Below are 15,172 nucleotides of genomic sequence, written 5' to 3'. Positions count from 1 at the left end.
GTCAGGTCTTCTATTAGTACCTCCCTAAACGGCTTAGACTAGCTAATTGATTACAGTATCTAACAAGATGACTGATTTAAGAATGAATGATGAAAAAATTGTGGTCCTCATGTTGTATTACTGATCCAAATGAAGCCATGAAGAGCAGTAAAAATAAAAACTTGACTTTGGATCTTCTAATAATCATGAGAAAATAACAGAATCCGATGATCGAAAAACAATTGAAATGCATTGTGATTGTTAGCAATTCAATGAAATAACCAATTGATCCCCCAAAAAACTTTGTAGGAAAATACTTTATTTTTTACTATCAAATGTAAGAGTAAAAAAAATCTTTACACATCCTCCAAGTGTGTTTTGATCCTGTACTCAAAACACAAGTAATTGGTGGAAATGTATTGACCAATAGTATAGGACTGACTTTTTCTTCACACAGATGTATTGCTACATTTTTCACCTACTCAACACTAGGCTATAATCACATACAAGAGTATTGCTTCAAAACAAGACTGGAGTCAAAGTTCACATTCATTTTCTTTTTTGGGATACTGAACACAAGTTAGAATAACATTGAAACAACAATCTCATCTATGGTCATGATACCACCATGTGTATCAATGTGTAAATAAATTCCTCATTGTGAGGAAAGAAAACAACCTTTGTGAAGGATATACAGTGTCTGAAAAACATTCCTAGCCTTCAATATATAACCTAGCCGTTAATATGTACAGTTTAACACAACCCTCTAGTCCAGCATATAATATCCACACAGCTGTCTGAAATTATGCATCCTATCCTAGGTACATTTCACCATGTAATTCCAGTAATAGAGGAGTCCACTGCCATGACATGAATATACAGCTCAAGTTCAAAGCAACCGAGACTTATGTTGCTTTTAAAGTCTGTGTGTAGACTGGCAAGAGATGAGCCATCAACGAACAATTACCTCAAAGCATTCGTTATCTGAAGCCCTTAACAGGCAACAAGTTCGGTATTAATTTGGTGGTCGCCACAACTGAAAAGGGGACAAGTGAAAAGGGGTATACCAAATGTTATTCCATGTCACAAATTTCATATAACCTTTGTAATCATATTGAACTGTGAAATAATATATCCAGAATAGTGGTAAATTATATAAATATACCCCAATTAAAATAGTCAAATGATACATGCTCAACGGTATGTCATTATTAAACACCCACTTAAAATAAATTAATATGTGCTAAATGTCAAGGTGAAATTATCCCTTAATGACTAAAACAGCTGATTATAGCATGCCAGACTAATTTACATACACTAACTTCAAAAGTTTGGGGTCACTTAGAAATGTCCTTGTTTTTGAAAGAAAAGCCAAAAAAAATCTCCATTAAAATAACATCAAATAGATCAGAAATACAGTGTAGACGTTGTTAATGTTGTAAATGACTATTGTAGCTGGAAACGGCTGATTTTTAATGGAATATCTACATAGGCGTACAGAGGCCCATTATCAGCAACCATCACTCCTGTGTTCCAACAGCACGTTGTGTTAGCTAATTCAAGTTTATCATTTTAAAAGGCTACTTGATCATTGGAAAACCCTTTTGCAATTATGTTAGCACAGTTGAAAACTGTTTTGCTGATTAAAGAAGCAATAAAACTGTCCTTCTTTAGACTAGTTGAGTATCTGGAGCATCGGCATTTGCGGGTTCGATTACAGGCTCAAAATGGCCAGAAACAAAGACTTTCTCCTCAAACTCGTCAGTCTATTCTTGTTCTGAGGAATGAAGGCTATTCCATGCGAAAAGATGCCAAGAAACTGAAGGTCTCGTACAACGCTGTGTTCTTTTGCCCATCTTGATCTTTTCTTTTTATTGGCCAGTCTGAGATATTGCTTTTTCTTTGCAACTCTGCCTAGAAGGCCAGCATCCCGGAGTTGCCTCTTCACTGTTGATGTTGAGACTGGTGTTTTGCGGGTACTATTTAATGAAGCTGCCAGTTGAGGACTTGTGAGGCGTATGTTTCTCATACTAGACACTCTAATGTACTTGTCCTCTTGCTCAGTTGTGCACTGGGGCCTCCCACTCCTCTTTCTATTCTGGTTAGAGACAGTTTGCACTGTTCTGTGAAGGGAGTAGTACACATCATTGTACGAGATCTTCAGTTTCTTGGCATCTTCAGTTTCTTCTCACACGGAATAGCCTTCATTTCTCAGAACAAGAATAGACTGACGAGTTTCAGAAGAAAGGTCTTTGTTTCTGGCCATTTTGAGCCTGTAATCGAACCCACAAATGCTGATGCTCCAGATACTCAACTAGTCTAAAGAAGGACAGTTGTAATGCTTCTTTAATCAGCACAACAGTTTTCAGCTGTGCTAACATAATTTCAATTTTTTTTAATTATAAACTTGAATTAGCTAACACAACATGCCATTGGAGTGATGGTTGCTGATAATGGGCCTCTGTACGCCTATGTAGATATTCCATTAAAAATCAGCCGTTTCCAGCTACAATAGACATTGACAACATTAACAATGTCTACACTGTATTTCTGATCAATTTGATGTTATTTTAATGAACCATTTTTTTTTTGCTTTTCTTTCAAAAACTAGTACATTTCTAAGTGACCCCAAACTTTTGAACGTTAGTGTATATTACAAACAATATACATTATGGTTGTTTTTAGGTTATCTTGCAGACAATCATTTGGTGAATAATTTCACTTTAGCATGCAGTAATATTGCAATTATCATTCACATCCATTTTAAAATAATTCCTACTCGTAAGTAATTATGATCGTGTTAGATGGAAAATGTCACAACCAGTAATTTACTTTTACATTTTCTGAATCGTACTTTTTGATTTGAAGAAATACAATGGAAAGCTGAAAAATATGAGTTGGTTAAGTAATACATCTGAATCAACCTTATCAATTCATGTCTTACCTTCTAATGATTTTAAATGCTTTTCCAAGGAAGTATTTAAAGTAATATTTAAACATATGTGCACATGGTACAATATGACTCGTTCAAACTGAGCCCAAGATCAGATTTTTGTCCTTACCTTGTGTGGTATACGGTGATGTAAATCTACCATTTCAGAGACTAGCTTGTCGTGTCTGGTTGTGTAGAGCTGTCTGGGGATCTGTGAAAAAGCATAAGAGAAACACAGCTTTACACTGTTCATAGTTCAAAAGGAACTCACTAGAAGCGTTTTAAAAGGCTGAGCAAAGGGGTATGCAGGCAAGCGTTTGGCACTAAATATAATTTCAAGGGGAGACATCTTTGAGGGTGGAGGTTGGGTAATATTTTTCTGCAATGATGATAAATGAGTATTACACCAGACATCTACAAGTGCATGGCTCTATTACTACAGGTAACCTAGCTTTTAAGAGGTTTGGGCCAGTAAATGAAAGGTTGCTGGTTCGAACCCCCAACAACTACTCCCCAGGCGCCAATGACATGGACGTCAATTAAGGTAGCCCCCCGCACCTCTCTGATCCAGAGGGGTTGGGTTAAATGCGGAAGACACATTTAGGTTGAATGCATTCAGTTGTGCAACTGACTAGGTATCCCCCCCACTTTGCCTTCCCAGCATGGTTTGGCATAGAGTATTCTCTTGAAACTGCACCACATCTACCGTAGTAGTCTAAAATGTTTTTGGGATGTTTTTGGGTACATTGATCATGACCACAAAGGATCTCAAGTAAAATCACTGCAATACAATAGATATATAATCTGGCCAATATGTGCAGGGGAATTGAAATGAATGCACATGATTTTGATATTTTACGAATTGATATATAGACAGACATTTAATCTCTAAACAGTATCACTGAGGTTTCAACCAATTTCATGGATACTGTATCATGAGGATATTATTGCATGGGTTTAGTGTATGAAAGTATATCTCACTGTACAATGCAGCAGTAAAGTGTTCCTTCAGAGTTTGTTGAAGGAACTAACCACCCCAAATGTTTGTTGAAGCCATAAGTTAGTGGAAAGAAAAGGAGAGCAAAAGAGCAGATCATGCAAAATACGAGGAAAGAGAGCTCCTTTGAAAAAAGAGATTTAATGAAGGGAAGTACTCAGTGCTTTGTCTTCAAAAGATAAAACGTATCACATAACAAATACTCGGACAGCACGCACCGCGTTTCAACCTATTGGTCTGCCCCAAGCAATGCGTTGCGTGCTCACTGAGTGTTTTCTTAAGCCTTTCTTATGTAGTCTGTTCTGGATATTTTTAAGATATACCACAGAACATTTTTGTTGTGAGTACTTTACTTCCTTAAAGCTTTACTTTAAATCACAAAGATTTAAGCTCTTCTTTTTTCTTATTTTGTCACCCCTATTCTTACTATAGAAAGGATACTAAGTTGTTTCCTGGGGCTCGTAATGATAATTTGTCATAAGCGGAATCAGTAGCTATTAGGTGATTGCTAAAGGTTTGAATTAGTAGTATTCGTTTATTTAGAACATGGGGCCAATTGAGCCATATAGATTAGCTCAACACTTTGATGTATATTTTCAATTGAGCGAAAAACTTCTTGCTCTGTTTGGGAAGAACCAGCACCACTACTCCATGTTGGTGGGGTACTTATGCTGGATACTTGAGTCAAGACACCGTCGTCATTTTCAAAAACAGGATTCACTCTCAATGTGTTCTCAAAGGCGTAGGGAGCAAGTGTGCCTATAATATAAAGCAGATACGGCTGTAATAACCAAGCTGTAAAACAACAACCGGTAGAGCTATTGGAGCAAAACTCTCTAAAACAAATAAAGGTTAAAAAGGCCTGCTTACACCAAAGTCACTGTCTTTTGGGTCCCGATACATTTCTTGTTTATGAATACCAAGATGCCTATGATGACACAAACCAAGGTGAGGCTTCCCACCAGGCAGGCTATGGAAATGGTTGGGTCTACAGGCAGCAACACGAGCTCATTGCAGCGCACTCCGTGATAGTGCCAGTATTTCCCTACAGGACATCTAAATGTTAAAGAGAAAACAGGATTAGAGTCAACCCTATCAGCTGTTGCTATTCTACTATGGTAACAATACATCAAAAAGCCTTTCGAATTGAACAATGCCTCTAGGCACGTGCTGGAGCATTGTTGAATACGAAGGGCATCTTGCAGAATTGACAGATCTTTTTTTTTTTTTACTGCAAGACAACATCAAGAAGAGCTGTTGTCAGTGTTTCAGTTTGTAGATGGTGAGGACCACAGGAGGTTGGTGGCATCTTAATTGGGGAGGACAGGTTCATGGTAATGGCTGGAGCGGTATGAGTGGAATGGTATCAAATACATCAAACATGGTTTGATGCCATTCCATTCGCTCCATTCCAGCCATTATTATGAGCTGTCCTCCCCGCAGCAGCCCCCACTGGTTAGGACCATAGCTATCTCTGTTCGCTTGATCGTTTAGCTCGGTGGTACCTGCAGGTGGCTCCATGGCCCTGGATGATTTCACAAAGGCCCCCGTTGAAGCAGTAGTGTGGCTCTAGGTTACAAATACTCTGGCAGGGCAGACCATCCATAGTGCTGTAGCCAGGGTCACACAAGCACTCAGCCTCCTCAGTCCAACTGTTTACCATACATTGGGAAAACTCATTGCAGGCTAAGAACTTGCAGGGGGTTGCTTGGTCAGCTGAAATGAGTAAGAAGATAAATCATTTGCATTAATTAAATGCTGTCCGCTTGTCTCTCCCTGTTTTGTTCCTTCATTTTCGTCACATGCAAAGGACAAACTAGAGGACACATTGATTGACGTGAATGAAGGCGTCTGCTTTAAATAAGGTGCAGGTGATTAGGTTTCAGACAGAGTAGTGCTTGTGAGGCTTTATTGGAGAATTATTTTTGACATGATTCGCAGAGGACAAAGCTGTGGCATGCATTCTTTTGACCTTTCCAGATTGAGCATTCTAGAAGTACAGTATAATTAAGACATGGGACCTCTAGTATGCCATAACTTAGATAGGAGCTGATTCTGTCTATGGTATCCCCTATCACATAGGACAGTGAGAACTTTCTGAGGCCAATATAGAGATATCTTACCAGGTTCTATGTCCAGGTAGCGACTATCAATCTCAATGTCTAGTCGTTTCGATGCAGTGTTGCAGAAGTCTTCGAGCACACAGTGCACGGCCTGTGTCACGTTATGTGGCACATCTTTGTCTAATTTCATCTTGCTGTTCACCACAACACTACCATTCCTGAAGTTGAGGATTTCCAATTGCTTAAATCCTGTCAAATTAGATTGCAGATATGGGAGAATCTGGAAAAGAGGGGAAAGAACAAATGTAGTATGTCATTTTCTTTTAGTCACATTTGTCTTTCCACTCTCTCATGGTAATTTGACTACTATTTCTGTTGACATTCAAAACTATCTGATTTGATTGGCTTTTAGTTTCAAGGAGGAAACGGTGTTGGTTGGCTAGTTTCTTCTCAAGACGGCATTATGGCAAATAAAATAAAATGATGGCAAACATACCATTTAGATTCGAAATGATTATGGTCATTTGGGACACGGTATGACAATTTGGCATAGAGTATTTTACATGAAGGTCATCTTAAAATCATCCCCAATGCCATCTCCATGAAGGACTAGTGAATTCATCTGGCTCCTGGGAGCATAAAAGTTCAATTCAATGTTTTATTTGAAAAGTTCCACTTTTATCTCTCATTTGACAGAGTTTCATTTCAACAAAACTGCACATCTGTTTCCTCCCAGGACCAAGATTGGGAGAACATTATCTGGAGAGGACCACACAGTCTGTCAGTTCTACATCTATACAGGTTGGAACTGAGCAGTTGTATTCAGGTCAGCGTTTTTTTACTGATAAAATGCATGTGTACATAATCTCATTCATCACAATAGTAAAATCCTGCAAATTACAAGGAAATTATCAACATTACCAAATGTAGCACAAAACCCAGCATTAGTTAGCTAGGTGTTATGGACAGTCAAGCCGTGTTCGTTCCACGTTAAAAGAGAAAAAAAAGGTTCAAATGTAAGAAACCGAGAATGCAAGGCCATTGAGACCTGTACGACAACCAATCTGTCCGTGAAAATCTGTCCAAGAAACAAATAAAAAAAACAGCAATACAACAGTTCAAATCCACCAGAACAATCTCAAATCCGTCAAGCTCTATATTTTAGCCATATCTATGGCATCTCCATTTATCATGTCCATTTCGAAAACGTGATTGGCAATTTAAAAAATGTCCCTGACTGCCAGCGAGAATAAGACTGAGCATTGCTATTATAGCTGCTCTCTCAGTCTTCAAGAGTGAGGCACCTGCATTTAGACAAGTAACTGCAGGAAAACCAATTACTGTGAGGAGAGACTACGGTGCCTTAACTCAGCTGTTCCATGCCTGTATACAAAGAGATAAGAGGCATTAAAGGAGCTCTATCTGATCTGGTTACTCCACTTATCACTGGCAGGCAGAGGGCCAGGTCACTATGGGCCTCATACAACCTCATTTAACACACAAACAAAGCACCATGCTCCATACTATAGTAAGGCCTGCAGCAAATGGACTGCTAGACAGGTGCACTTCTCAGGTACTGTACATCCATTTGTCTCAACATTTCAAATCAACAAATTAGCCACCCTCGCTGTGCTGTAGTCTTCACATCCTGCTTTGCTCAAGCTAGGTCCGTATAGCAATAACCTTGCTGTTTGAGAAAATAACTGAAAACAATATGTCACTAAAATAATGTTTTTCTTAATATCAAATTATGTACACAAACCTACAGAATGTAATTGCATTCAGTCTATGACAAACCCGCCCATACTTGTCCAAATGTTACACTTGTATCTATTAGTTCTTCTGGGATGTCCTGGTGAAACCTCCCTACCATAGTCTCAATTATTGAACGTGTAAACATTTTCCAATCAATCAAATAGGTAGTGTTTTTGTATGAAGTTACTTAAACCTCCATATCCAATGTATTGGTTGTTACACAAACCAGTAGAGACAGGAGTAAAATAAGTCGTATGACAAAAGGGAAGCAGGGATACATGACAAATGGGCTATAAACGTTTAACACAAATTTGATTCTTCGTTTAGCTGGGCCTGAAATAGAACTACCTAGTAGTTGTTTTGTATTGAAATATTGTTACATTTGTTTTCATTGTTTTCAAGAAATCTGTTTAAACTTAAATGGATGCAGCTGTGTTACACTACCTAATTATTCAATGATCAAATAACTTGGAGTTCTTAGTAGTCAATTAACTGACTTGCCTGGTTTAGTTGAGGTTACCTCATATACAATGATCTAAAAGCAATACAGCAGAAAGTTCACCATTTTCGAAAGGATAAATCCAGGGATTGCTACGCTGTTTGTCCTGCATCGCAACATTGCAATGCATTAAATGCATAGTAAAACCTGATTAAGAAACAAGTTTGACCTATAGTATTCCAAACATCTTATCTCATGATTGACCCTAACTTTATATGAGCTGACTGACTTATGTTTTCATGTATCTTATATTACTACAATATAAAGTAAATGTTAGCTCTTAAAACAGAATTTTCCATTCCAAGACTGTACCAGTAACTTTCTATCCTCCAGTACTGTAGGCTTCTTTGTACTATGCAGCGTCTGCCTCCCTGTCAGTAAGAGCAGGCAATCCAATTTGTATTGATATACACTGAGTTATACACCCAGTCGTGTGAAATCCATAGATTAGGGCTTAATTTATTTATTTCAATTGACTGATTTCCTTCTATGAACTGAAACTCAGTAAAATCTTTGAAATTGTAGCATGTTGCATTTAAATTTTTGTTCAGTATACGTATACAATGCATTTGGAAAGTATTCAGACTCCTTGACTTTTCACACATTTTGTTACGTTACAGCCTTATTCTAAAATGGATTACATTTTCCCCCTCATCAATCTACACAATACCCCATAGTGACAAAGCAAAAAAAGTTGAGATTTTTGCAGATGTATTAAAAATGTAAAACTGAAATATCATATTTACAATAAGTATTCAGACCTTTAACTCAGTACTTTGTTGAAGCACCTTTGGCAGCGATCACAGCCTCGAGTCTTCTTTGGTATGATGCTACAAGCTTGGCACAGCTGTATTTGGGGAGTTTTTCCCATTCATCTCTGCAGATCCTCTCAAGCTCTGTCAGATTGTATAGGGAGTGTCGCTGCACAGCTATTTTCAGGTCTCTCCAGAGATGTTAGATCGGGTTCAAATCCAGGCTCTGGCTGGGCCACTCAAGGACAGAGACTTGTCCCGAAGCTACTCCTGCATTGTCTTGGCTGTCTGCTTAGAGACATTGTCCTGTTGTAAGGTGATCCTGAGCACTCTGTGGCAGGTTTTCATCAAGGATCTTTCTGTACTTTGCCCTCGTTCGTCTTTCCCTAGATCCTGACTAGTCTCCCAGTCCCTGCCGCTGAAAAACATCCCCACAGCATGATGCTGCCACCACCATAGGGATGGTGCCAGTTTTCCTTCAGATGTGACGCTTGGCATTCAGACTAAAGGTTTCAATAGTGGTTTCATCAGACCAGAGAAACTTGTTTCTTATGGTCTGAGAGTCCTTTAGGTGCCTTTTACTGAGGAGTGGCTTCCGTCTGGCCACTCTGATTAGTAGAGTGCTGCAGAGATGGTTGTCCTTCTGGAAGGTTCTCCCATCTCCACAGAGGAACACTGGAGCTCTGTCAGAGTGACCATCGGGTTCTTGGTCACCTCTTATTCCATTTAAGAATGATGGAGGCCACTGTATTCTTGGGGACCTTAAATGCTGCAGAATGTTTTTTGTACCCTTCCCCAGATCTGTGCCTCGACATAATGCGGTCTCGGCGCTCCACGGATAATTCCTTCGACCTCATGGCTTGGTTTTTGCTCTGACATGCACTGTCAGCTGTGGGACCTTATATAGACAGGTGTGTGTCTTTACAAATCATGTCCATCCATATTAAATTTACCACAGGTGGACTCGAATCAAGTTGTAGAAACATCTCAAGGATGATCAATGGACACAGGATGCACCTGAGCTCAATTTTGAGTCTCATAGCAAAGGGTCTGAATGCTTATGTAAATAAGGTATCTGTTTCATATTTTTAATACATTTGCAAAAAGTTATAAAAACCTGTTTTCGCTTTGTCATTACGGGGTATTGTGTGTAGATTGATAAGGGGACAACATATACAGTACCAGTCAAACGTTTGGACACAGCTACTCATTCAAAGGTTTTTCTTTATTTTTACTATTTTCTACATTAAAATCAGGCCTTCGTGGACAAATTGCTACAAAGAAACCACTACTAAAGGACACCAATGAGAAGAAGAGACTTGCTTTGGCCAAGAAACACGAGCAATGGACATTAGACCGATGGAAATATGCTTTCCAACTCATCCCAAACCATCTCAATTGGGTTGAGGTTGGGTGATTTTGGAGGCCAGGTCATCTGATGCAGCACTCCATCATTCTCCTTCTTGGTCAAAGAGCCCTTACACAGCCTCAAGGTGTGTTGGGTCATTGTCCTTTTGAAAAATAAATGATAGTCCCACTAAGCCCAAACCAGAAGGATGGCGTATTGCTGCAGAATGCTGTGGTAGCCATACTGGATAAGTGTGCCTTGAATTCTAAATAAATCACAGACAGTGTCACCAGCAAAGCACCCCCACACCATCACACCTCCTCCTCCATGCTTCACGGTGGGAACCACACATGCAGAGATCATCCGTTCACCTACTCTGCGTCTCACAAAGGCACAGTGTTTCGACTCAGGACAGACTCAGGACAGAACTAAGGACAGATTTCTACCGGTCTAATGTCCATTGATCGTGTTTCTTGGCCCAAGCAAGTGTCTTCTTCTTATTGGTAGAGGTTCTTATTATAGAGGATTCTTTGCAGCAATTCGACCATGAAGGCCTGATTCACGCAGTCTCCTCTGAACAGTTGATGTTGAGATGTGTCTGTTACTTGAACTCTTTGAAGCATGTATTTGGGCTGCAATTTCTGAGGCTGGTAAATCTAATGAACATATCCTCTGCAGCAGAGGTAACTCTGGGTCTTCCTTTCCTGTGGCAGTCCTCATGAGAGCCGGTTTCATCATAGTGCTTGATGTTTTTTGTGACTGCACTTGAAGAAACTTTAAAAGTTCTTGAAATCTTCTGCATTGACTGACCTTCATGTCTTAAAGTAATGATGGACTGCCGTTTGTCTTTGCTTATTTGAGCTGTTCTTGCCACAACATGGACTTGGTCTTTTACCAAATAAATAGGGCTATATTCTGTATACTACCCCTACCTTGTCACAACACAACTGATTGTCTCAATCACATTAAAGAAGGAAAGAAATTCCACAAATGAACTTTTAACAAAGCACACCTTTTAATTGAAATGCATTCCAGGTGACTACCTCATGAAGCTGGTTGAGAGAATGCCAAGAGTGTGCAAAGCTGTCATCAAGGCAAAGGGTGGCTACTTTGAAGAATCTCAAATATAAAATATATTTTGATTTGTTAAACACTTTTTTAGTTACTACATGATTCCATATGTGTTATTTCCTAGTTGTATGTCTTCACTATTATTCTACAAACCCTTGAATGAGTAGGTATGTCCAAAATGTTGACTTGTACTAATATTAATAATGGTGTGTATAGACAGTATGGACAGTATATAAATAGAAAAGGTGTGTAAAGCAGTAGTTACTGTATATAGGATGAGCCATGACTACAATACAGTACACTCAGTATACAAAACATTAAGAACACCCGCACTTTCCTTGACATATAGACTGACCAGGTGAATCCAGGTAAAAGATATGATCCCTTATTTATGTCACTTGTTAAATCCACTTCAATCAGTATAGATGAAGGGGAGGAGACAGGTTAATGAAGGATTTTTAAGCCTTCAGACAATTGAGACAAGGATTGTGTATGAGTGCCATTCAGAGGGTGAATGGGCAAGGCACATTTTTTGTGTCCCTTTCAACAGGGTATGGTAGTAGGTGCCAGGCGCACTGGTTTGTGTGAAGAACTGCAACGCTGCTGGGTTTTTGACGTCAAACAGTTTCCCGTGTGTATCCAGAATGGTCATCCACCCAAAGGGCATCCAGCCAACTTGACACAGCTGTGGAAAGCATTGGAGTCAACATGGGCCATCATCCCTGTAGAACGCTTTCAACACCTTGTAGAGTCCATGCCAAAACGAAGTGAGGCTGTTCTGAGGGCAATATCAGGAAGGTGCTCCTATTGCTTGGTATACTCAGTGTACATCCCAAGTTCAAGGCTGACGACTTTACATAACACGAAGTAAAGGCACTTCTACAGAATCCAAGTATATTTCCCACTGTCAAACTAAATACGAACATCAACAGATATATTACTTTCACTGATGTATATCAATGAGTGCAAGTTGGAAGAATCCAAAGATTCAATTGCAATTGGTATGAATTCAGATCTCTAAAAGAGAGCAGTGTTTATCTTTCATGGGCTTAAGTGATTATAGTTTGTACTAGGCAGGGCTGTCAAACATTGCAATGGTAGAGCTGACTTGGCAGACGTATACAGTGGGACGACGTACCAATTCATTACAACCTACTCGTATTGGGAGAAAATAGCTCGCTCCCTAAGCACTTGTTCTCTCTTGTGCACTTGAACCAATTGTATTACCCATGCCATTACCCAGTAGCTGTAATCCTGCCTACATCCTCAAAAAGATGTACCTAAAATCTCATGCATACATGTTCGTGCACACTAAAACACACACAATTGACTGATCTTGAACTAAGAGGATTGAGACCACTAAAAAGAGAACTCATGTAGAACATGAGTGGTGCTTGTGCTAACCAGAATTACCTAAAGCCTCTTACTCAGTCAGAAACCCCCTTAGGCAAACATTGCCTATAGTACTGGGACCCCTGACTCAGACCACCCAGGGCTGTCCACATACAGTTAGCTATAAGGGAGTTTAATAAAGCTCACTCCCATCATGGAACAAAAGATGGAGACTTTCCTGCTTTTGCAATATCAGGCACTTATTCAGTTCATCAAACCATAGTCACAATTCATTCACTTCTAGAGTCCTACTCACACATACTGTAAGAAGCCAACATACGAAAATAATACTTTCCTTGACCACAGCTCCTCTTTCAAAAGTATGTAGCAAGCTAAAGCAAGCATGCACACTAGTCAGAATGTATTACAAACATTGTGATGCATGTAAATTGAGAATACAAAGCAAAAGAGCACAAGATAAATAATTATTCCAAGCAAAATTCTAAGCTGTCAACAATAGTTGGATGTTCCTAAAAACCAATTGCAGCAAATATTTGGTTCGGACACTGTTTTTAAACTTTTTAAAGCTGAAATCCACAGCGATGAAACTGCCACGTCCGTTTGTGATATTACAACAACAAAGACGTTACTTCAAACAACGAATACAGTTTTTTCCCTCGGATATCACTGCACAGCATTGCATGCGAGATAGAAAAGCAGAGTTTGTACTATGATTTTTTTTACCACGATGCTGGATGCTAATTTCCTCAAAACAAAAACAATAACAAATGGACCTGCGACGGCCAGTGGCGCTGTTTCGCCTATCGCGGATCTCAGCTTTAAGGTAAAAATACAGGATACTAATATCAACATTTTATCTCGTGTTCTGGCATAAGTGAAAATAAATAGTGCCTTGCACACACACTACCCATATTGCCATAACTATACACTGTTTTTTTGTACCTGAAACAGCCATTCCTAACTTTATTTACCTAATAAAACTTTGGCAAATCTTAGTGGACAGACATAAAGATTGTATACACATCCTAAAACATGGTTCATTAATGAACAAACCTCTTTGCCATTAGTTAACTCTTAGCAGCAATGAGACCCTGAAAAACCAAAAGTTTGGTAGCTGAAGTCTACGCCCATTCATCGTGATTGGTCAACAGTAGAGAATCTTTAATTAAGTGTTTGTTGTCATTCAACGAGAGACGACAAGTTTTGAGGACTACGGTTCCGGTTCAGGAAAAAGATGGCGGAAGTGGATGCTGAGTTTGAATCAAGCAGCGCGTCAAGCAAAGTTGGTGAAGACGAATGTTCTGAATGGACAACAGTGGTTGGAAAAACTGGAACAAAAAGGAAATTGTTACACATATCCTCTACTCTAAAATTGGAGTGGAGGATATGTGTATGATTGATAATGAATCGCTTCTTGTTGGGATGTGTTTGTCGAGTAAAGATGGATATGTGGGGAACTCATTTCAGGTGTGGAAAATGCTGAAGATGCGCTGGGAAAAGTGAAAAGTGACCAGACTTATTTTGATGAAGAAAACTTCCTGGTGTGGTTGGTGCCCGGCGTCTGACCCGCTGGGTGAATGGAGAAAAATAATAAAGTCTGTCAGTCCTGTTGTTTTTTGATAAAGAGCAAATACCTACGCATGTGAAGCATGGTTTCGTCATATACGCTGTAAGAGCTTTCGTCCCCAAACCATTGTAGTGTAAGAATTGTGAAAGATTTGGCCATGTTTCAAGTGTGTGCAGACGGACAGAGTATATTGAAGAACGGTGTTTAAAAGCAATTGTGGTGGGGTTCATGATCCTGAGTTCCTGGAGTGCCCTGTAAGGATGAAGGAGATTGAGGTGGAAAAAGTTAGAGCGGTCAATTGAATCTCCTTTTCAATTGAACCTTTATTTAACTAGGCAAGTAAGTTAAGAACAAATTATTCTTTTACAATGACGGCCTACACCGGCCAAACCCTCCCATAGCGACACTGGGCCAATTGTGTGCCGCCCTATGGGACTACCGATCACGGCCGGGTTGTGATACAGCCCGGGATCGAACAAGGGTCTGTAGTGACGCCTCTAGCACTCGGGAGGCCATCTCCTATGTGGAGGCGATTAAAATAATTGAGAAAACAAGTAATGCTAGTGAAGACATGGTAGTGGACACACCACAGCCTGTAGTAAATGTTTGCTGCCAGTCAAAAGATACCCTGTTAGTTAAAAAGGTGGATTTCGTGGCGTTCATTGCCACAGTTATAAACAGTACGGCACAAGTCTCAAAGAAGTCTAAGAAACTTGACATTATTGTGGCTGCGGCAGAAAAGTTGTTGGAACTTAAGGATTTTACATCTGAAGACTTGCGAGGGGTACTGTCGCTGGAAGGCCCGCCCTCCCAGGTTCCCCTTGAACCTGTGTAGGGATCAGATCTGGTTGATTTT

At 39.6% G+C, this 15,172-nt stretch overlaps 1 protein-coding gene across 1 annotated transcript in view; it reads right to left on the bottom strand.

The window, feature by feature from the left end:
• Positions 1–2,657: 2,657 nt before the first annotated feature.
• LOC139530985 (interphotoreceptor matrix proteoglycan 1-like) overlaps positions 2,658–15,172 on the bottom strand; it is a 32,500-nt gene continuing 19,985 nt past the window's right edge. The window contains exons 8-12 of the mRNA XM_071327776.1: positions 6,032–6,251; positions 5,414–5,624; positions 4,776–4,964; positions 4,471–4,666; positions 2,658–3,122 (exon numbers count right to left, since the gene is read on the bottom strand). Coding sequence (XP_071183877.1) covers positions 3,024–3,122; positions 4,471–4,666; positions 4,776–4,964; positions 5,414–5,624; positions 6,032–6,251 — 915 coding nt within the window. The 3' untranslated portion in view covers positions 2,658–3,023. The remainder of the gene's footprint in view (positions 3,123–4,470; positions 4,667–4,775; positions 4,965–5,413; positions 5,625–6,031; positions 6,252–15,172) is intronic.

This window comes from Salvelinus alpinus, chromosome 9 (assembly GCF_045679555.1).
Source record: "Salvelinus alpinus chromosome 9, SLU_Salpinus.1, whole genome shotgun sequence".
Taxonomy (NCBI): domain Eukaryota; kingdom Metazoa; phylum Chordata; class Actinopteri; order Salmoniformes; family Salmonidae; genus Salvelinus; species Salvelinus alpinus.
The sequence above is the reverse complement of the archived record's forward strand: the minus strand, read 5'-3'. Positions and strand labels throughout refer to the sequence as shown.